At 47.2% G+C, this 21,230-nt stretch overlaps 1 protein-coding gene across 1 annotated transcript; it reads left to right on the top strand.

Annotated features, from left to right (window-relative positions):
* The first annotated feature begins 10,336 nt into the window (after nt 1-10,336).
* LOC149333997 (uncharacterized) lies at nt 10,337-20,884 on the top strand. Its single transcript, XM_089557835.1, has 3 exons — nt 10,337-10,555; nt 17,354-17,443; nt 20,588-20,884. The coding sequence occupies exons 1-3, from the start codon at nt 10,340-10,342 to the stop codon at nt 20,882-20,884; spliced, it is 603 nt and encodes a 200-aa protein (XP_089413961.1). The 5' UTR covers nt 10,337-10,339.
* Nucleotides 20,885-21,230: the final 346 nt, after the last annotated feature.

Genomic DNA, 21,230 nt, shown 5'->3' with positions numbered 1-21,230 from the left:
GAGATCACTCGCATTAAAATATATTAACATGACAAAAATGCTCACACTTTACGACTGTGGGCACTAAGAAAGGTATCGGCAAGTTTATCAGGCCCTTTGCGACAACAGTCAGGTTAGACTCATGTACCGATCGTTGACATTGACGGAAGGAAAGCGTCGAAAGCTTTTTTACTGCGGTTTGGCGTGGTAAAACATAAGTTTACTAAGCGAAGGAAGTCAAGGCACAAGAAAAGTAACAACAGAAAAGCTCTGATAAATTTAAGCTCATCTCGCAAGCAGTGAATATGGGAAAACTGGAAAAGCGACAAAATGTACCGTGCCCAAAACGCACAAATCATCAAGATAATCTAGTTGAGCCTTTCGGACATTAGGTGCAACGAAATCGATAGGCTGGTGCTTCCGACGCGAGTTATTTGCATACGCGTACGAAAGTTCTCCCTAGCTTTTGCAGTGACCGAATCGTTTTCATGAGCAAAAAGGCCTCTCGAACAAGAGTCTGAGCTGGGGAACAAGATGCGCGAGAATCAGACAGAATGTGAGTTCATTGCGGTCGAATATCGCATCAAATTGCATAAAGCAAGTGAGCCTTACTTCCAGTGCTAACCGAGCTTTGGTACGAATGTGCCCCCCCCCCCTCCCCCCCCCCCCCCCCCCCCGTTTAAAGGACTGAGCGGGGGAACATCCGGGGCGCAGTGAGAGCGTTGTCTGTGTTTAGTTGGCGCTTAGTGCCACATAAACGACTCCAGATTAGCCCGGAGGACGACACAGGTTCGCAAGCTTTTTAGAGCTGTTTTTTGACTGCATCGTTAGTTGCCAAGAGTAACTCGTCGACCACCCGGGAGAGCAGCAGCGGCAGATAATTTTGTGCACTGACAGTGACGTTGCCCGCCCTCCCATTCAGACGGCGGCCCGGAATCGGCCGGAGAGCCGACCTCCACCGTTGTGTTGACGCCTTCGCACGAGTTTGGCATGCTGGTCCGGAAGCACGCTTCCCAACAGACCTCGCCGGCAGCGCGCAGGGCCTACGTGCAGCTGCTCAAGGACGAGCTGGGCAGCGGCGGCCCCGACATTCACGACGTGAGTGGCGGGGGGGCCACCGGGCCCGGAATCACCCTGCCATGACCGCAGCTCCCAGTGACGATCGACCTATAGTTAGCGGTGCGGGCTGGGACACATTTTTACTCGTTCTTTTTTTTTTTCTCTAGTCTCAAATGCGCCGAATGTTATCTACCAGTGTTATTTAGACTGCTTTGCTTTTAATCTTGTGCAACGCTTACGCTTTTCTGTATATGGCCGCCGTTTTTGAATTTGCTTTTACGTGTTTCGTGTACTTGGACCTGAACTAGCCGCTGGCTATGGGTCCAAAAAGTGTTTGTATTTCCTGTAAAAGAAATTCGAAAATAAATTGAAATTGAAATTGAGAAAAAAAAATATTATCAATGTCCTTGAAGTGATAAGCCCGTTATACTCAGTGGCATGGGCATTTTTTCTTAGTTCCAAAGTAATTTTTGTTCTTGAAAGGACGCGCGATACAATAGTTGTCTAATAAAGGGGGGCAGCTTGGGTTTGTTGCTAGCACATGACAAACAAAACAGGGCAGCAGCTCACAGGGTCAAGAAGGAACACACACGAGCGCTAGTTTGTGCTTCTTAACCCGTCTAGCTGCCGCCCCATTTTATAAAACTGTAGTTTCGTTTATGGTTTATGGAGGTTTAATGTCGACTCAGGCTATGAGGGACGCAGTAGTGGAGGGTTCCGGAAATTTCGACTACTCGGCATTCATTAACGTACACTGGCAATGCAGAGTACGCGGGCCTCTAGAATTTCGCCTCCATAGTGCTGGCAAGCTTCTCTTTATCAGTCTGCCATCTTTCCTTGAAAGGGCCCCGCGATACATCAGTGGTTCGGGAGGGGATTTTCTATGAGTGTAAAGAAAAGAACGACGAATTCCGCATATATGAGCATCAATGCTTTGACCCTATTGCGTCATACTCTTAAGGCGGAATTTAGGTGTCTCCTCCATTTTTAGTGTGCTAGCCCGAAGGCCCCACTCTTCTATCTTGCCGACCTTTGTGTGACGCCTGCTTGACCTTGAAAACTGAGGCTCGACCCGAAGCCGAAATGGAAGTGTAAACCGAAGTGCTAAGGCACCTAATCTACATTTAGCCTAACTGTGTTAAATCATCCGTCATTTTTTCTCACACCGACGGACAGAGGCCGGCTTTTCTCGTGAACTGGACCTGTAATTAATATTCATTGGTTATGAACACCAGGCCTGACAAACAGCATGAACGAAACTGAACAAAATAGAGAACCCTGAAGCCCTGTTTTCAGCGAACAAGTTGAACTCACGTCTTCAACCGCGATCACCACTTTAGCCGTAGGTGTGTATGCTGTGTATGGGACCAGTGTCTTTACTAAAGGAAGTGTTTCAAAAATTTTTGTCTGTCGAGCAACTTGAAGAAAATTCCGTGAACGCAGGTTAGATCATTTCCGCGCTTTTATTGGAATCGCGATATCTCAGCTGAACAAAACGTCCGTTCACCTGTCTATAAAAATCACAGCACCTGCTGCTTGTTACTTTGTGCGAAAGGAGCTCACGTTTACGCAGTAATGACAATGCCGAGAACGAAGCAGTAAATGTTAAGGAAAGCACGCAGCCTGTTACTAATTAATTCTAATCAGTCTTTAAAGCAGGCCTGTCTACATTCTCGCATCTTTGGTAAACAGGCGTGGAGAAAACTGTGAAAAAGAATAAAATAAACACGTTCTTCTCGGGAAACGAGAGGACATGAATGGTAGCGATGCACAGGGCGCCATGTCAACAGGGTTGCTATCAAGCTGAATGTGGCGAAATTGTTAAATTACTAGTGATTTCAAAATATGAGCTCATTTTAGTACGGCAACGATGAGGAATATAGGAATACTTCATTCTGTAAGGTTAAAAGAATCATTAACACAGATTTTCTCAGAGTGCCAGTTCGAGGCTGCTAGCTTTTAGAACGCCAGAATTGTCCGATGAGGTGGTCGACGGAATTCTCAAGCTTTCTATATTGGCCTACACTTGCCCTTCCAATTAAAATATATTCTTCCATGGTTCGCTCTGCTTCTGCCATGTATTCCACTTCTTTCAACAAAATTCACCAACAGCACCTCTTTTGCTTCGGCGCAACGATTAGCGGGAGACGGCCTTCCGTTAACTACAAAGAGAATACAAATAGGCATGACAAATGCCTGGTGCCAACATTTCCTTTGCAGGCCTTCGAAGAGACCCAGTGGCTGGACGCGAACTTCCTCACTCCCCTGGCCAGGATCCTGGGCGAACAGCACCGGGGAGAAGCCCTGGAAGGCACTGCGATGTTCTCGGGCCGGCGAGCTGTGGAGGAGCGCTGGCAGGACGCCCTGGCCGAGTACAGAGTCAGTGCGAAACAACGCGCCCACCTGCGTACGGGGCACGGCAACTTCGTGCGCAACTTCCTCGACCTGTGGCGATTAAAGGGCGAAGATGACGCTCATCTGTTCATCTCCTGGTGCACGGTCCAGGTGAGGCTCTCGTGCTTTACTGCATCTACGAAAGCGACCGTAAGGGGGGAGCCAGAACACTGACAAAAAAAAAGCTACACAGAATGTTTCCTACATTCGAATTAGCGCGATAGCACCGATTTGTGCTATGTCGAAGAAGACGACGATCAGCGGGCAGTGCCGCCGGACGGAGCTAATGGAAGTTGATGAAGAGGGCGCTCGGCAATGCACAGCACGAGAGTGCGGGGCAGTTTAACATAAGGCGTGTTCGGCTGCGGTTAATATCTCAGGGGATTTTATTCCCGTGCAACAAACCAAAAGCTGCGGCGATATAGCCTAGTGGTCTCCCATACCGGCCTTTGAAGCTGATCTGTTCGTGCTGCTACGGGCTCGACTATGACTCGTGGATATTGATGTGACTTCTTTTTCGCGCCGTTTTTTCTATGCAGACAAACATCGGCAATCGGCGATTTCGCTGGGTTCTGCCCCTGCGAATTGCTGCTTTCGGAATATTATTTTAGGGGCTCTCCTTAATTGATTACAGCACTATAGCGAAGCAAATGAGTTGCATCCATTGTCTACAAACTCTAGCAACCATACAAACTCAGTGGTTGTATATTTCAGAAGGAGACAGAGTAAGCATTTTACCAATGGTTTCTTCTCTGTTTTTCTTGCCTGTTCCTTCATCGGACGAGCAATACTCTTGCCTGAAATTATTGTTTGTGAGATGGCAGAACTAACAAATTCAATACTTCACCGGTTACTGTTAAGAAAAGACACAGAGCTGGCACCTTTATCATTGGAAGTCTCAAAACGCCTCCGTCTCTGCAAGTTCATAAACAAATAAGATATCATGCAGTTGAGGTTAGCTACAAGCTAATAATGTCTTGCAGAGTCTGTTTTTTTACTCCAATTGCCTAAAATGGTAGAGGCAGAAATGTAGCAGCAATAGGCAAGGCAGAAATACCTGACTGGCGGCGCCAGAACAAGTGTAACCTAACGGGACTACAAAATGATACATACTCAGGTCTGTAAAACCGCACGAGCGATCAGCATTCCATCACTCGTCCTCGCTCCGCAGGAATTTTTGAGTGAATGCTTAAGAATGGAAGATAGAGCTCTCTAGCTTCATTAATGCCGAACATATCGGCGATTAGGAGTGGCGCTCCTCCTCACCCCCTCAACTCACAAACGCCGATGCGCCAGAATAAAAAAATTATAAAGCAAACAGGCCGGAATTGCATCCTTCTGCGCCTCGTCTAGCCCCATCCCGCCCACACCATCTTGGTGCGCCCTATGAGAAGGCTCACCCAGACTGCCCTCTGACGTAATAGGGGCAGGCTATGCACGATGTGGGGCTGCCCTAATCGGTAGCGAGTTACTGCGAGCGGCGGTTTTTAAAAATTATTTGTAAATTTTAATGTCGACGCAGAGCTTTTAAATTTGACTCACAAACACCATCTGTAAAGATCTGCTGCAGTAGATTAAGACCGTCACAATCATTTCAGCGTCCGATGGACAGCAAAAAAGGGGTATTATTCGGTGCTCTAAGACAAGCTCAAGACAAGATCGATTTCATTCTTACTGTACGCGGACTCCCATTCTTTGAAGCTAATTTGACACGGCCAGGAAAAAACATCAACCGCAGATTTACTAAGACATCGCTTCGGGCCGTTTGGCTGCACGCAGGTGAACGTTAACATGTATTCTCATCGGGAAACCTCCAAAAACCCAAACCAGTGTCGTTTTAGCCTTTGATTTAAAAGGCGCATTTGAGAACATCTTCCACTATAGTATCATGAGTGGTCTAGCCGACATCAACTGCGGTCCAAAGACATACAAGACATTAACATCGAGAGAGGCCGTCGTGAATGTGCGATGCTTCCGATCCTCGCCTATCACACTTGGCCCGCGAGGAACTCCGCCGGTCCCGTCACCCCTGCTCTTCAACTTGGCGATCGAGGACCTATCATCCCAGCATCAGAAAATCGAGGGCGTACAACACGCCATCTGCGCAGTTGACATCGCCATCTGAAGCAATGTCTTTAGGCAGCAGCCGACGTGGTCCATAAGTATGCAAAATCCCGAGGAATACAATGTTCCCCATAGAAGTCGGAACAGCTTGTACACAAAAACCTGAGACATCCTCTAGCCCAAAACATCTTAACCCGCATCGATAGACAAGAAATCCCCAATCTATTCGAAATTAAAATCTTGGCACAGTTTATACTGCAAGGGCGGTAAAACACCACGACCGTCAAAAAGGTCGCACTACTACGCAGCAGATAACGAGGATGCTCAGCCGCTTCTGCAACAAGCACCACAGCATAAAAAACAGAGACGCAATTCACCTGGTGCAAGCTTTTGTCGTCTCACGAATTATGTACGGGACTGCCTACCTCCACCTCACCCAGTCAGAAATAGCAAAACTGGAATTACTAAACGGCACTCGGTCTCCCAAAGACAGCATCAGCATCGCTCCTCATGTCTCTCGGCATCCACAGCACGCTCCAAGAAACCTGGGAGACACAAAGATTGTCACAGCTCAACCGCCTGGCCTTCACTCAAACAGGCCAGGTCCTTCTAAGGAAGGTGCATCTCACAGCACCCTACACGGTCGACCAACGGATGGAACTGCTTCTATCGATACGCAAGAACATCTATTTTCATCAAATACCCAGCAATATGCATCCCACATTTAACGCGGAGAGGAGAAACGGCAGAGCCGAAAGCCTGCGCAAGAAATGGGATAGCCGCCCGGACACGCTCTACGTGGATGCAGTCGGTGTAATCCATGGGCGGGTGACCATCGCCATAACAGATCCTTAGGACAAACTGATCAACTGCGCGTCAGTGCGCACGTCCAACCCTACTCACGCAGAGGAGGCAGCCATTGCGCTAGAGCTAGCTCTAACCAAACGCTAATGTACTCAGAGATTCCAAAATTCTTGCAGAAATATAAACAAAGGACTAATCCATCAATATGGTCTGCCACTCAGACAAACATCCTCCTAATCATGCCTCAATCATATGGTTTCCAGGGAATACGGAACGCACGGGAGGGAATGATGCCACCCACCGGCACTGAAGAGCTCTCTTATACCAGGATTCCCCTTTAGTCGACGAGCAGGAGGAACACGTTTGCACGTGTACATGTAAAAAAAAATCTCGCACAATATAATTATAACCTCCAGTCTTCTGAGCTAGCGGGAGGCACCGTTGCAAATACTTAAGAGTGACAATTACAAGCGATCTATCTTGGAATGTATATATCGACAATGTCTGTACAGCAGCATTTAAAAAACTTCGTTTCCTGAGGCGTAAGCTCCGGAATTCTGCATCCAATCTAAACCTTCATAGTTACTTTTCCTTAATCAGGCCAAAGCTTGAATACGCGAGTGTAGTCTGGAATCCACACACTACATTGAATACAAAGAAGCTTTAAAAGGTGCAAAGGAAAGCTGTCAGGTTTGTATTCTCGAAGTATTTGAAATCCGATTCTGCTTGCGACTTAATGCAAGCTCACGATATACCATGCTTAGAATTGCGGCAAAAAAAACAATAATTTAGAATTCCTTTCCTTGCTATTTAACAACAAGCTTCGACTTAATCCCTCCCAATATTTAGCCTCACAGCTTGCTAGAAGCCCTCAACACTGCCATAACATTTTTTTATCATAATATTTCACTCGAAGTGATTTGTATTAGCTTTCTGTTTTCCCTCGCACCGTTCCTGACTGGAACTGTTTGCCCACATCTTCATACAATTTACGGACGAGCGCATGTATTCCGGAACTGTGCTACTCTTTGTAGCTCTTAATGAGTCGCATTTTTTTAGCTGCAGGCTTCTCGATTGTTTAAGGTGCCTTCTATGCTGACTGGTTCCTTGCAGATTTTGTATATCTTTGGTATTACACGTCAGAGCTCCTCATACATCTTAAGCTTTTATTACTTTTGAAATTCTTTACGTTGTAAGTGCCATTTTTTATGTTGTGAACTGCCATCTGAATTGCTCCCTATTTTGTATAATTTCAGTGATTTTTTTCATTACTTGGTAAAATGCCCTTCCTGCTTGGACCTAACCATAGTCAGCAGTATGTTCGTAAATAAAAACAAGTTGCTTGAACAGAATTCTGAAACCCTGTTCTGGGTAGATCGAAATGATAAGCTAAACATGATGAAGGTTGAGATCGAAGCTTCAGTTATTAGAAGTAGGCTAGGCGTTGTACTTATTGCTCTACTTGAGCTCGCTGATATCTGGTTTGGTACTCTATCGCTCACTCATTCAAACACGACATATAACTTCGATTGGCGGTTGCTAAGGGGAACAAATTATACGAAACTTGAAAATTGGGGTATTTATTCACTTCGGATAACATGTTTGTTTTGAACAATAGCATTTGCTCGGAGCAGAACTCGAGATTTGTTGAATTCAACAGGGACGAAGGCGTCACAACGATAGCTGTCGGTAGTTGGCAAATCACGCGAACAGAGAAAGATTTTTTGCTCTTGAGTGAGGTCAGTAATGCGTACGCACACTACGGTGGACTTAAGAAGGTATTGGGTGTGACGCCACAGGAGACTAAGTAAGGCAATGAACATGTGCCCATGCGCACTTCAAGGAGGAGTCTCTCTCGGCTATCTCTGCGCAGGTGGCGGCCCTCTTCGCCAGCCAGCGACTCATCGCGAGCTTCTACGACAGCGAGAAGCACGCCCTGGTCATACAGGGCCTGTTCTGCTTGGCGCGCGCCTACCTCCTCTCGGGGTTCGCGCTGTTCTCCGGCTACACCGCCGAGCTCTTCCAGGGCGAGGCACGCGCACACGCGGGAGCCCTGGTGAGGGCCGTGCGTAGCCAGTTCCGCAGGATCCTCTCGGAGTGGCCAAGTGCAAACAACAGCAGCGCCACCGTCGTCACTGAGTGGGACTCGACCGAGGTCGTTTTCTCGGTAGGATTGCCGGCGCGTCTGACTTCTTTAGGAGCTTTTTAGGGCAGATCATATGAAAATCATGATTTAAGATATGAAGTCATTCATGTATAGTTTGCAATAGGCTATGTGATGTAGGGCTATCAGTGGAGACAGAGCCAGAATTAGAAGGATGCCCATGAAAGCAGTGGTGAACACGTGCTTTGACTGTGAAGTGATGTTTACTTTTGGTAGAAGAAAATAAGCAGCGTGAGGAAATTCTAAATGTCGTGTCCTTCGTGTTCCTTTTGCGCTGTTTTATTGCGTAAGCAATAGTGCTTGCACTTTTCTGCCATCGATGATCGTGGCGCCTCCTTACACAGCGGCGCGTCACGTGACCATGTGACGTCACGACAGACCGAGAGAGCGGGCCCCAGCTCGCGTCATCGGTGGCGGATAGTTGTATGGATGGAAAAAACTATTGTTAATAAATTTCGAGTGTTCTTGACCCTTACGGGTCACTGGGCGCCGTGGTCAATCCTTAGTCCAGGATGCCGCACTTGACTGTGCCATCGTGGCTCGGCGCACGAGAAATCGTTGCGCTTCCTTGTCCTCGCTGGCCAGCAAGTTCTCCCACTGCATCACACTCGGGGGGTCTATTCTGGGCTCTAAGTCTGCCTTAGGGCAGGTCCATGTGACATGCTCTAGTGTAGGTTTACCCTGACAATACGGAGGTACAGCCTTACACGCCAGCTGCGCCGCTCCACCACGTGACCACGTGACGTCACGACAGACCGAGAGCCGGGGCCCCAGCTCGCGCCATCGATGGTGGAGGTACAGCATTGCACGCCGGCTGCGCCGCTGCCAAGAGAGGGCGCTCGCTAGAGCGGGATAAAACGGGAGGGGGAGCTGCTGCGTCCTCTCAGTGCGCTATGTCGGATAATGTACAAGGCGGGGCTGGAACGATCTGCTGCGGCCAAGCGACGGCGCCGCGCCGAAGAAACAGACGAAGAACGGGAAGAACGGCTAGCCAAACAACCTGCGTATGCAGCAGCCTGGCGAGTACGCCGGTAAACATCGCTTGATGCGGGTGCATCTACAAGTGCAGGGCCAAGTTTAATGGTAGCAGCGGTGTTGGCTCGGCTGGAGCCAGTAGGCAGGCCCGCGCACTTTCCTTTTCATCCTTCTCTCAGTCGCAACCAACCAACCATCCGCCGTGAGCAGCGGTAGGCACGGCGGATGCGGACTGAAGAAACGGATGAAGTTGCTTTCGCAATTTCCTAGCTTAACCAAGCTGAGCCTCCGCCAATTTTTTACATCATGAACCTACTAGGCACGTTATTTTCCGGATTGCTTCGCACTCAGGTTAGTTTTCAAAGGATACCTTTCGTCAACCGACGTCTGCGATGCCGAATCAAGTATGAAAAATGGAACTGCCATTATAGTCTAAATCGAAACACTGAAATATTTCGATAAAGTACACTGTACACAAAACTCTGCCTTTCTTTTAATATTACTCAGAATGCTTTCTTTTACGCAGGACAACTATGTTTAGTAGAGAACACCACCTATATAGAGAAAAAAAGGAATGAACTTTGGCTGGGGCAGGAATATGGTAGGTGTATCTGGCCTCTACACGTTATCTCTTAGTTGTTCGAACCATGCTGCATATTTTCGCATTAAACGCAAGTGGTAAGGAAAACGACTAAAGCTGTTTTTTTTCTGGAGCTTAATCCACGAACGCGCGACGTATTTTTGGACTCGAAAGTAAGCATGAGTACCGTGTACGTCAGTTTCTCTTTCGAACTTGCAAGTATACAAATGTCTTAACCCCTCCGACTCCATGACTGACAGGCCGTCGATCCGGGCGAAGGTACACCGGACCAGGAACGCGGCTACTCAAGCTACCCATACATGGGCGACTCCCTGGTCGAGAACTGGCGCCGGGCCGCCGAGGTGCAAGCCGGGTCGCTGCCTTCGCGAGGGACGGCCGTCTCTTCAGCGATGGAGGCGCTCGCCTTCTACGCCGTCCTCGAGCGCGACTTTTTGCTGCTGCCGTACGCCTTCGCCTTCCCTCTCTACGACGAGGACTCGACGGGGGCCATCAACTACGCCGGCCTCGGCAGCCAGGTGCAGCAGCGCGTCGCTGTGCGTGAGAAAGGACGATGTTGTTCCCCATTAAAGATCGGAGCTTTGCACGTTGATAGTCAACCGACGTCTGCTTTCGTAAATGTCGGTTGCATTGTAAACATCAGCTTACTTGCCCCCGCGGCAGCGTAACGGTATCTCAGATCGTTCTGCATTCGAACTGTTTCACCAGTGGCGCGACTGTACGAGAGAAATGATATATAATTTGGGTAATGTTTTCAACTTTTTAGTATAGCTTGATTACAGGGGTGTAACTAAGGGTACTAATATTTACGTAGGGTGACAGAATTAATTCCAAACTAAAGGTTTTCTCAGTGAAGAGAATGATTTAGCGCTTCCCGCTTTAAGTTCTGAACGTATTTACAAAAGTATTTACAAAGGCAATCGCTAATAGAACCAGTACAATCAATAATCAGGCAGGCTTTCGTAAAGGCTACTTGACAAAGACTGCATTCACACTATGAATCAGGCGACAAGTCAGTCTGCCGAATATACCCAACTCCTTTATATAGCCTTCATAGATTACGAGCAGTCATGCAGGCATTACGGAATCAGGGTGTAGATGAGCCCTATGTAAAATATGCTGGAAGATATCTGTCACAACGGCTGCACAGCCTGCATAGTCTGTAATAAAGTGAGCAATAAAATTCCAACAAGGAAGGGTGTCAGGAAGGGCGACGCGATCACGACATTGCTGTTCACTGGATGTTTACAGAAGGTACTCAGATACCTGGCTTGAGAAAGGTTGCGGATAGTAGTTAATGAAAAAACCTTAGTAATCCGCGATTCCCTAATGACATTTTCTTGTTAAATCATTCATGGGATGAAATGCAAAGCTTTATCAATGACTTAGACAAGCAGAGCAGAACGGTGGGTCTAAAAAATTAATGGAGCTCGTCGTAGCTCTGGCACAAAGAGACGACGTCGGAGACGATTTGAAAATCTTTTGACACCAACATTTGAAATGCGTCGTCCTGAATCGATTTCAGAATGTGTCGTATTTTGTCAGCATCGCTCATAGATGGATTGAGCCGCTTACACAAGTCAACTACGACCTCGATGTAGCTGGTGAAATTCTCGCCGTTCTGCTGGCCATGACTGCGCAAACGTTGTTCGGCACGAAGTTTTCGGACAGCGGGGCGGCCAAAGACGTCAGTCAGGCTGGTTTTTAGAGCCACCCAGGTAGTAAAATTCGCTTCGTCGTTGCGGAACCACAAGTTGGCGACATCGGTCAAGTAGAAGATGACGTTCGTGAGCTTAACGACGTCATCCCACTTGTTGTAAGCACTCACACGTTCGTAGGAAGCCAACCAATCTTCTACGTCGGTATCGTCCGTGCCGCTGAAGATCGTAGGGTCGCGCTGACGGACGGCACCGGAACAGATGAAAGCGGTGGGAACGGGCCGGGCTGAGGTGTCGGTCGTCGTGGTAGAGCCTGCCATCCTGGGCATCGTGACGTAGCAAGGGAAGAGCAGGCAGCACTTGCACCAAGTGTGGAAGATATTTTAGACAGATATTTCAAGTCTCTTTAATTTCTGGTGATGTGCCGGAGAACTGGAAAATGGCCCGCGTTGTACCAATCCATACAAAAAGGAGATAAGCTAAGTATTTCTAACTACCGACCGATTTCAATTACTTCTTCTTGTTGTAAGTTAATAGAACACATAGTCTCTGGGTACCTTAATTCGTTTCTAGCTGAAAATAAAATTTTGTCCCCTTTGCAACACGGCTTCAGAAAGGGTATTTCCACCGTGATGCAGTTGGTTTCTACGGTTAATGAATTCCAAGTTGTTCTTTATAAATCCGGGCAGGTTGATGTTCTTTGTTTAGACTTCCGCAAAGCTTTTGACACTGTTTCTCATGGCAAACTCATTTCTAAATTAGATAGTATTGGCGTCCCTACTTATCTTGTCAACTGGATTCATGCTTATCTTAAACATAGGAAACAATACGTAGACGTTAATGGCTGCAGATCTACCTCAAGTGTACCTCAAGGCAGCGTCTTAGGGCCACTGGTTTTCCTAATCTATATAAACGATCTGTCTGCTTCCATCCCCGGAAATGTCTCTTTAAAGCTTTTTGCAGATGATTGCATACTTTTTAAGACCATAAATAACCAGAACGATCACTGCATTTTGCAAAATGCGCTTCTAGCTGTTCACCAGTGGTGCGTAAAATGGGATATGCAACTAAACCTTGATAAAACTATTCTCTTACGCATTTCGCGCAAAAAACATTCCAGTTCTTTCTCTTACACCCTGCAAAATCATGTAATCCACGAGGTTACACAATATAAATATTTAGGGGTAACGTTAACTCATGACTTAACATGGACTTCACACATTGCAGACATTTGCTCCTCGTCTATTTCTAAGCTTTGCTACTTCAGGCGGAAGCTTAAAGGCCCCAAGTAAAGTTAAACTCGTTGCATACTCAACATTCATTAGGTCCAAATTAGAGTTCGCTTTGGTATTATGGGATGCATTCATAAGGAAAGACATAAACAAGATAGAGATGGTGCAAAGGAAAGCGGCTAGGTTTATTTATAACAAATACAGGAGGTTAGACTCATCTACAACACTAATGAAAACCAACCATATTCCATTACTTGAAGTTCGCAGAAAAATTTCCCGTCTGTTGTTTATGCGTAACCTTTTAACATATAAACTAAACATTCCCCGCCCTGTAATTCTCAAACAATTGTCGCGTCGAACACACCATTCACGAATTCATTTGCTGGAACCCATTTTCGCAAAGACTGACTCATTCAAGCACAGTTTTTTCCACGGACTGTTTCCGACTGGAACTCTCTTTCCGAGGCCATTTTCCAGTCCTCAAATTTTAGTAAAGCTCTTGAGAAGTATTTTCTCGAGTGAATGAGCGTTGTATTTCGTTATTCTGCTCATTGTTTGTAACCCCATGTATTTTCTTAGTATTTTTCATTTTCAATGCCTTGTAGCCCCTACTGCATGGGCCAATCTATTGGCCTGAATAATAAATAAATAAATAAACAAAATAAATAAATAAATAAATAATGAGACGACTCGCACAATTAGTGTGGACGGCCAGTCTTTGTTCGAGCGGTGCTGCTCAGCAGGCCAGCGTTCGCAAGCGCGCACCAGAGCTTCGTCAGCTTCTTCTTCTGTCTTCTTCCTTTCCTTCGTCGGCGCTAGCCGCTGGGGCAGCAAACCCCAATTATCTTTATTACAAAAGTAATAATAAGCAGACTCGAAAGGGAAAAACAGTTTACTATTGGGAGGGAGGTGCCAGAATTGGTAACCGAATACGTGTGCTTCAGGCAGGTAGTGACCGCAGATCCGGATCATGAGAGAGAAATTACTAGGAGAATAATAATGCGATAGAGCGCATTCGTCAGGTTTTCTCAGATCATGAATAGCAGTTTGCCAGTATCCCTTGAGAAAAAGTATACAACAGCTGTATCTTACAGGTACTCGCTTATGGAGCATAAATGTGGAGGCTAACGAAAAGGGGTCAACTAAATCTACGGACAGCGCAGCGAGCTGTTGAAAGGAAAATTATAGGTTTAACGTTACGAGACAGCAGGAGGGCAGAGTGGGTGAGGGAACAAACTTGGGTTAATGCCATCCTAGTCGAAATCTGTAGGAAGGAATGGGTTGGGCAGGGCATGTAGTGCGAAGGCAAGATAACTGCTGGTTGGCAAGGATAACAGAAGGGATAGCAAGAGAAGGCAAGCGTAGCAAGGGGCGGCCGAAAGTAGGTAGGCGGATGAGATTAACAAGATTGCAGAGATTGGGTGGCTGCAGGTGGCACGAGACAAGGTTAATTGGAGCGATATGAGAGACGCCTTTGTTTTGCAGTGGCCGTAATCAGGCTGACGACGACGACGTGTAGGATGAAGAAATCCGACAATGCGCGTTTATTTTGGTATGAAGAATCTGATGCGTGTCGCGGTTGCACTTCGTTAGTACTTATTTTTTTCTTGGCGTAGTGCCACTACAATGGAAAGCAAGGAAAGAATGTCAATTCCCAGGGGCTCAACCACACTTTTAACGATTTTAACAGCGAAGTACAGATTACGATCTTTCTTAACAGTTGAACCTCAGCTGCAATTAATGACCCTTAAATATTGCTCCTCCAGGAAGTGCAAATAGTAAGATCCGAAACTCTTCTGGCAATTTAACAAAAAGTAATCCTGTGATGGAAGTATAAGCTCGAAAATTTCAAGGCCTCTTATTTGTTTACAAGATTGAAAGGTGCCCTTAAGTAACTGTTGTAACTAGTGAAAGGGAAGGAGGGAGGGGTAGGGAAAATGTTTGCGTGTAAGGTTGGTTGAACCTCACCTATTTCCTACATGGCTTGTTTGGCGTCAGCGTTAGAAAAAACGGAAACACATGTGGTGGGCGAAGGACGACACTCGCACAAACAGCTTTCTTGACAATACCGACAGCACATATAGGAGCCACATGACAATTTCTTCCTTTTACATAAATAATTTACAATTTCTGTGCCAGTGTGCTGAGCAAGAGTTTCAGTAACCTTGCCCGTCATCATCGCAACCCCAAGCACAAAGTACAATCGGGCAGGTTACGGTGATTGAAAAATCTGGTAACAAGCTGGGGCAGGAGGGTAGGAAGACTGGCCAAAGACGAGTGTGGACAAGCATGTGTTAGCACGTCTTCACTGAACCTTTTAACCCAAGAGAAAAAATTCTTGCGCAGTACATAGACGCGGAAGTTTTAACTTATCATCATTTTTTGCATTCAGAAAAAACTGTCATGTGGCGCCTATATATATTGCCGTTATCGTCAATAAAGCTCTTGTTATTATCAGCGTTATCCTTCGTACCTTTACTTTTGTTTCCATTTTTTTTGTTACGAGCTGAGGCAAAGCAAGGAACCTGTGCGGTCGAAGGTCATGGCAATACAGAACACTGGGGGCCATTAACTGCTGTTGTGAACTGTTGATATTGATTTTTAAATGTCGGCTCCACTGTAGGGTTCATTGTCGCCAATTCAGCTGGGATTACTCTTTCTGCAGGGATTGTGCCAATAAGGGTCGTTACAGGTTGGAAGGTAGAAAGAATTCGTATCCTTGGATACAGAAAAGCAAATGCTTTTAACAATGAGAACAATATACAAAATTCAACACAAACTCTATCACAAACTACAGCGTATACAGGTTGCCCTTTACAAGTTCTTTTACACTATTATAACACGATGACAGCGTACCTTATTCTATTCTAGGAGTTAGTGAAGGATTTCATTGGGATACAGTTATGGAAAAAGTTGACTAGTCGTGCGTAGTGGAGCGTTGTAATTATTATCATATCTCCAGTTCTCGGATTCACATGAAACTAAGCAATGCACCTGGTTTATGACAGAACAGTTCCTGGATAGTGTAAGAGCAGTTTTAGCTTATGTTATTACAAAAAGTCAGATGGAGAAGGCGACTGCTGTAAATTAACCATCTATGCGACACATCATCGCTTGAAAGATAGATACGGACCTGGCTTCCTTTCGTTGCACTTTCTGGCGCAATTCAATTGACCAATTTTCAAGATTCCAGTTTAACTGGCATATTGTCTCTCTCTATTGTATACCACGTTTGGTTTGGTTTTACGGGGTTTAACGTCCCGAAGCAACTCAGGCTATGAGGGACGCCGTAGTGAAGGGCTCCGGAAATTTCGACCACCTGGTATTTTAAGTAAGCTGCTAGTACAGCAGATTTTGTGGCGTATATTAATGTCCGCCGCAGTAACCAAGATTTCGTTTTTGACTTTCAACAGAAGGGATTGTTATTGATAATTCACCTCTATTTCACTTCCAATTTACGGTGCACAAATTAGAGGGCGTATGCGATGAAGGTCGGCCTAGGAAGCAACAAGTTAGAGCAGGATTGCATGGAACCTGACTTTTTGCATCGTGGCAGGCTAGTATGCGTTATTGTCAAAATATTTTACCCATTTTAGTTTCCTTCAAAAGCACTGCCCTCTCGCTGATGGTTGTTGCTGATATAAGGCAAAAATTAAATGCTTCGTCTTTCTTCATTGTACACCGCAACAAGCGCCTTAGTTCCCTACCCGTCTGGTCAATAGTTCAAGAATGGGCTCTGTTAAGCCGTCTTGATGCCGTAGGGGTCAAGAGGGTTCTCGCACAGCTGGGGCTCTCACTGTTTGGTCACGTTTCAAGTGACGTCTGAGGTAGAACATCACGTTTCACGTCAGGCGGTACGGTCGAGGCTGGCTCTGGTGAACACACACAAAGAAGGCTACGCGTAACATGAATGCTCTGAAGTAGAAGGTTGGGCCACCGCGGTCGTAAGACTGTTAGTAGAGCACCGTACACGACATGCGGAGGCCGTGGGTTCTGATTCCATCGCGGCTTGTGTTTGCCCTTCCTTCCGCTTTGTAATTTATTCTCATTGAACTACAGAATGATTCCGCTACTAATCTGCCAGAGATCACCGCCACGCAGATACAAACCACATTCTCCTATGCCTTCCTAGGCCTAAGTGAATGTTGTCTTGTTTCAAATGTATCTTGGCCAGTCATTTATGGTTTTTATAGTTCACAGTGGGTTTCCTGCATCTCTGTTGTGTATGAGGTCCTTGTACATGCACCCACTGTGATAACACGGTCGCTACTTTAAATTTATTTGGAATATTTGAAACAAGGAGCGAGGACAGTTAATTTGGTTTCGGTGTGCGCAATGCTATTTAAGCTGCTCTTCCTATTTACCGCAGTGGTTTTTTTGGACTTATAAAATTGGTCTTCTCCAATGTGCGTGTGCCAATGCGCAGGTAGCGCTGGCGTCGGGACAACTGTTCTTGGAGGCCTACCGGGACAACATCCCGCCAAAGCTGCGCTGTCTCCGCCCTGGTTCAACCAGCGTACGCCAGACACAGAGAGAGGCGTTGCAGGTCTGGTCGTCCGTTACTTAAGTCTACTTAAAAATTTTTCCGCGCGCACGAGAATGAAACGAGGACTGACAGAAGACACACACCACAAAGCGCCGTTGTGGTCGCACGACGGCGCTCTGTGGTGTGTGTCTTCTTTCAGTCCTCGTTTCATTCTCGTGCGCTCGGAAAAATTTTCGAGATCTGTAACCAACTAGCCCGCCACTTCGTCCTGAGCAAATTCATTACGTCTACTTGTTGCATGCCAAGCAACTGTTCCAGTATCTTCTAATGTCGTGCACGAAAGAAATCCCCAATTGTATCCCATCATTCGCTATAACGTTTTGCCTTCTCTCCGCCTCTCCTTCTTCCTTCGATAATTTCCTCTTTCTCTCTCTTTAGTTGTGAGCGACACTGACTTTAATTTGGTGGTTTTTAAGCCTGCATGCGAGGTACGGTGCCATGAAAACGTTTTAGAGCGCAGCTCTTTGGCGTCCGTTCCTGGGTTTCGCGTCGTCGTCGGCGTCGGCGTTGTCGTCGGCCTCGTAACCAGCTCCGCCCCCCTTTCATCCCCCCAGCGCTATCGGCGTCAGCGGCATCAGTCAGTCGCTGCTATCTCTTCCCTCCTCCCTTTATCGTGTTGTCCGCTTGCTGCGCGCGCTTCTGCCCCCATCGTTTGCCGCTGGGTGTACACGCCGCCCCCCTCCCCCCTTTTCCTGCGAGTCTCCGGTTGTCAAAGCGCCGGCTCGAACTTAATTCCTTTCTTCGCTCCTCCTCCAATGCAACCCATGTGCGGTGGCAATCAGAGCCAGATCGGTGGCGGCGGATCTGTATATGTGCACCGCCCGAGCCGAAATTGCGAATACGTGTGAAAAATAAAAAATCTCTGCCTCTCCCGTAAACGAGAGTAGAGTAAGCATGAAATGTTTACGGGCCTAATGTCATCTCGGTGGACACCCGAACCGCACCGTAAAGGAAGGGAGCAACGCCACCACCCATTCGGCGCAATGCCTTGCCCTTTGAACGCAGCGCTTCTCCCCCGGATCACGTATGACAACGAAGTGTAACGTGGCATTTATGTGCTTTTTGCACGCGTTATTAGAAATCGGAAATTATAATTCCGTGCATTATCAAACCCACAGCTCCACTGATATCTTGATAAACATTGAGAAGGCACTGGCAGCAGTTATTTTTTGTCTCGTTTGGAGACCAACCGGCGCTTGCATGCCGGTCGCGTAGGAGGGCTTAGAGAGTCTCGTTAAATCTCGTTGTCTCGTACGGTGCCCGGATGTTCTCGTTTCAGAGCCCGGATGACTGGAATTCAGTGCCCGGATGATGGCTCTCGGTCTCGGCGTGACGTCACCACACTGCCAACAACGGGAGCTAAAAGCATTTCATGCTTAAAAAAAATTCTGTGATAGCGCATACATGTGTTGCTCGATTTCTTTGCCTCAATCTCTCGAAAAGGTGAAACAGCTTATTTGCTGCGCTCAAATTTCGCATTAGGAAGTAACGTAATCGTCGGTAATTTTTTTTTTGTCGCTGGCCATAATCTTGTGGATTTGTTTCATTACATCAGTCTAATGGGGTCACTCTACTTTACGCTTTCTAGAAGTGCTCGACAGCAGAAACATAGGTGAGAAGAACAATGCAACCATCGCATCTTCTATCGTTTATTGCGAAGTGAAGGTTACTACTTAGGTTTACCCTCCCGTCCCCTTTCCCCTATGCGCACCCTCTCCCAAGCACCTGGATAACGACCGAACTGGGTGACTTCTTGAGAATTGCCTAACGACACGCCCGGGAACATGGGAGACATTTATTTGTACACCTGGCGAATTCCTGGGTTTCTCTTTTGTACTTAACCTCTGAATTCCATGTGACGTTTACTATATGGTGATGTGGTTCTGAAATACGACTGAAACATCTTTCACGTCGCTGCTCCACAGTGTTTTTTTTTCAGCTGCAATTATTCCAAAACGATCGTTCTTTGTCTTTGAAATGCAAGAAGGAAGGCTACGTTCCCGTTCAAGAAGGACGAATATTGACAGTTAGAGCTCTTTTGCCCCCACTGCCCCCGAGTGCAGTCACTCCCAACGTCATATGCAGGTCATATGGACAAAAAGTGTCAAGTCTGCCCTGAAAGTTTCTTGTTGCACACGCGGAGGACACCACTAAATTGCGGGTATTGTATCGGTCACCCAAACCTCGGAAGTTGCGCTTTTTCTTATTCTTTCTTTTTGATTTTTTATGCCCCTACTTCTCGTGTGACACGTTTTAAGATCTATACTACTCTCTTCACCAAGCTAACATTCTCATGGAGCAGTGAAGGCAATATGTTCAATGCGAAACTGCTTTTCTTTCAACCGTCTATGTGGCATAGAAGGAAAACGTAGTTGTTCTGGCAAACTCTAGCTGTTCAAGCGGAGTGTCAGCGGGAAGTATTCGCTTTATTCTCGCACCTGTTGTCAGTGCTAATATTTTTCCTATCCGTCCATCATATCTTGAAAGTTATTTTTTTCCGAAAGCTTAAAAAGCCCGGCTAAGAGAACCTGTCCGCAAACACCGATATTCCGTGGAAAACTGGCGAACAGAGGCTGTGTCACTGAGACAGAACAGGCACACATAAGCACAACACTGCAGAAGACAGGTACGCGCACACATCCAACGCGAACAGCCGCACGGAAAACGTGGCGAAGTCGCCGCACCAGCAGACTGCAGATACAAAGCGTTGGCGAAACCACAATTTTGAACTAGGTGTCACTGCAGCTGCAGGACTTCATGTCACCGCAGCTGCCGGTGTCGCCCTTCCGCGCACGCGTAAAGAATAAGTTGCTATGCAGGGAAGCGTTCTTTCAGGGTAAAGATCGAGATAAAGAAGCACGAAGGTAGCTATCTGGCTCCCCTTAGAAACGGACACTCCAAGGGAAATCTCACCAAGGGTTGCTGAGTTAGGCGTGTTTAAAAGTTTATGAAAGGAAGGTGAGCCGCTCTTCAAGTCTCCTCGCTGTGGCAAGGAACGTTTGAAAGTTTGGCCTAAATATATTCTGTCCTATATATGGGAGAGGCCTTTGCCCCGCAGTGGTCGAAGTCAGGCTGATGATGATGATGATCACCCAAGGTTTTCGTGTGGCGCAGGTGCTGTCCTTGAACGCGCTCTTCGACGCGTACAGGGCGGCCGCCGAGCCCTCGGACAGGCGCCTGGTCGGCTGGGAGCGCCTCTCGCGGAACCAGCTGTTCTTCGTGGCCGCGTGCTACGCCATGTGTCCCGGCGACAGCGCCCTGCTGTCGGCGCCCTTCATCGCCGGCGTCAGCGCTGCGCGGTCGGCGGAGAAGGAATGCGACGCCGTCTTCCGCCGGATGAGCCACTTTGCACGTGCTTTCGAATGCCCGCCCGAGGCGCCCATGAACACGGGCGCAGACTGCCGCGCGTAAGACGCGCGTTCAGTGGGCAGACAAAGGCGTCTGCGTCACTAGCACCGCCTCAGTCCACAGTGGTCTAGGGCGGGACGCTCGTCGTGGTCTGTTCGCAACGATGACGGATTGTTGAGGACTCACTCTGCCACAATGGAGCCCACATCCTCTATGCGGCATGTCCGTGCAAGGCGTGTGTATCATGCAGACATCAACGCCGTCTCTCCATCCCAATATTGCGCGCGGTACCGGGGACTGTTCTGTTCAGTTTTTGTGCTTCCTTCGTCTCTACGGCTTGGAATGTGTAATTTAAACTTGAGGCCTGCCACGCGTAATATCCACTAGTCAGAGCTTCACAATTTTCTGT

Source organism: Amblyomma mixtum, chromosome 8, assembly GCF_055824585.1.
Source record: "Amblyomma mixtum isolate Tamu chromosome 8, ASM5582458v1, whole genome shotgun sequence".
Classification (NCBI taxonomy): Eukaryota; Metazoa; Arthropoda; class Arachnida; order Ixodida; family Ixodidae; genus Amblyomma; species Amblyomma mixtum.
This window is presented reverse-complemented; position numbering and strand designations above follow the sequence as displayed.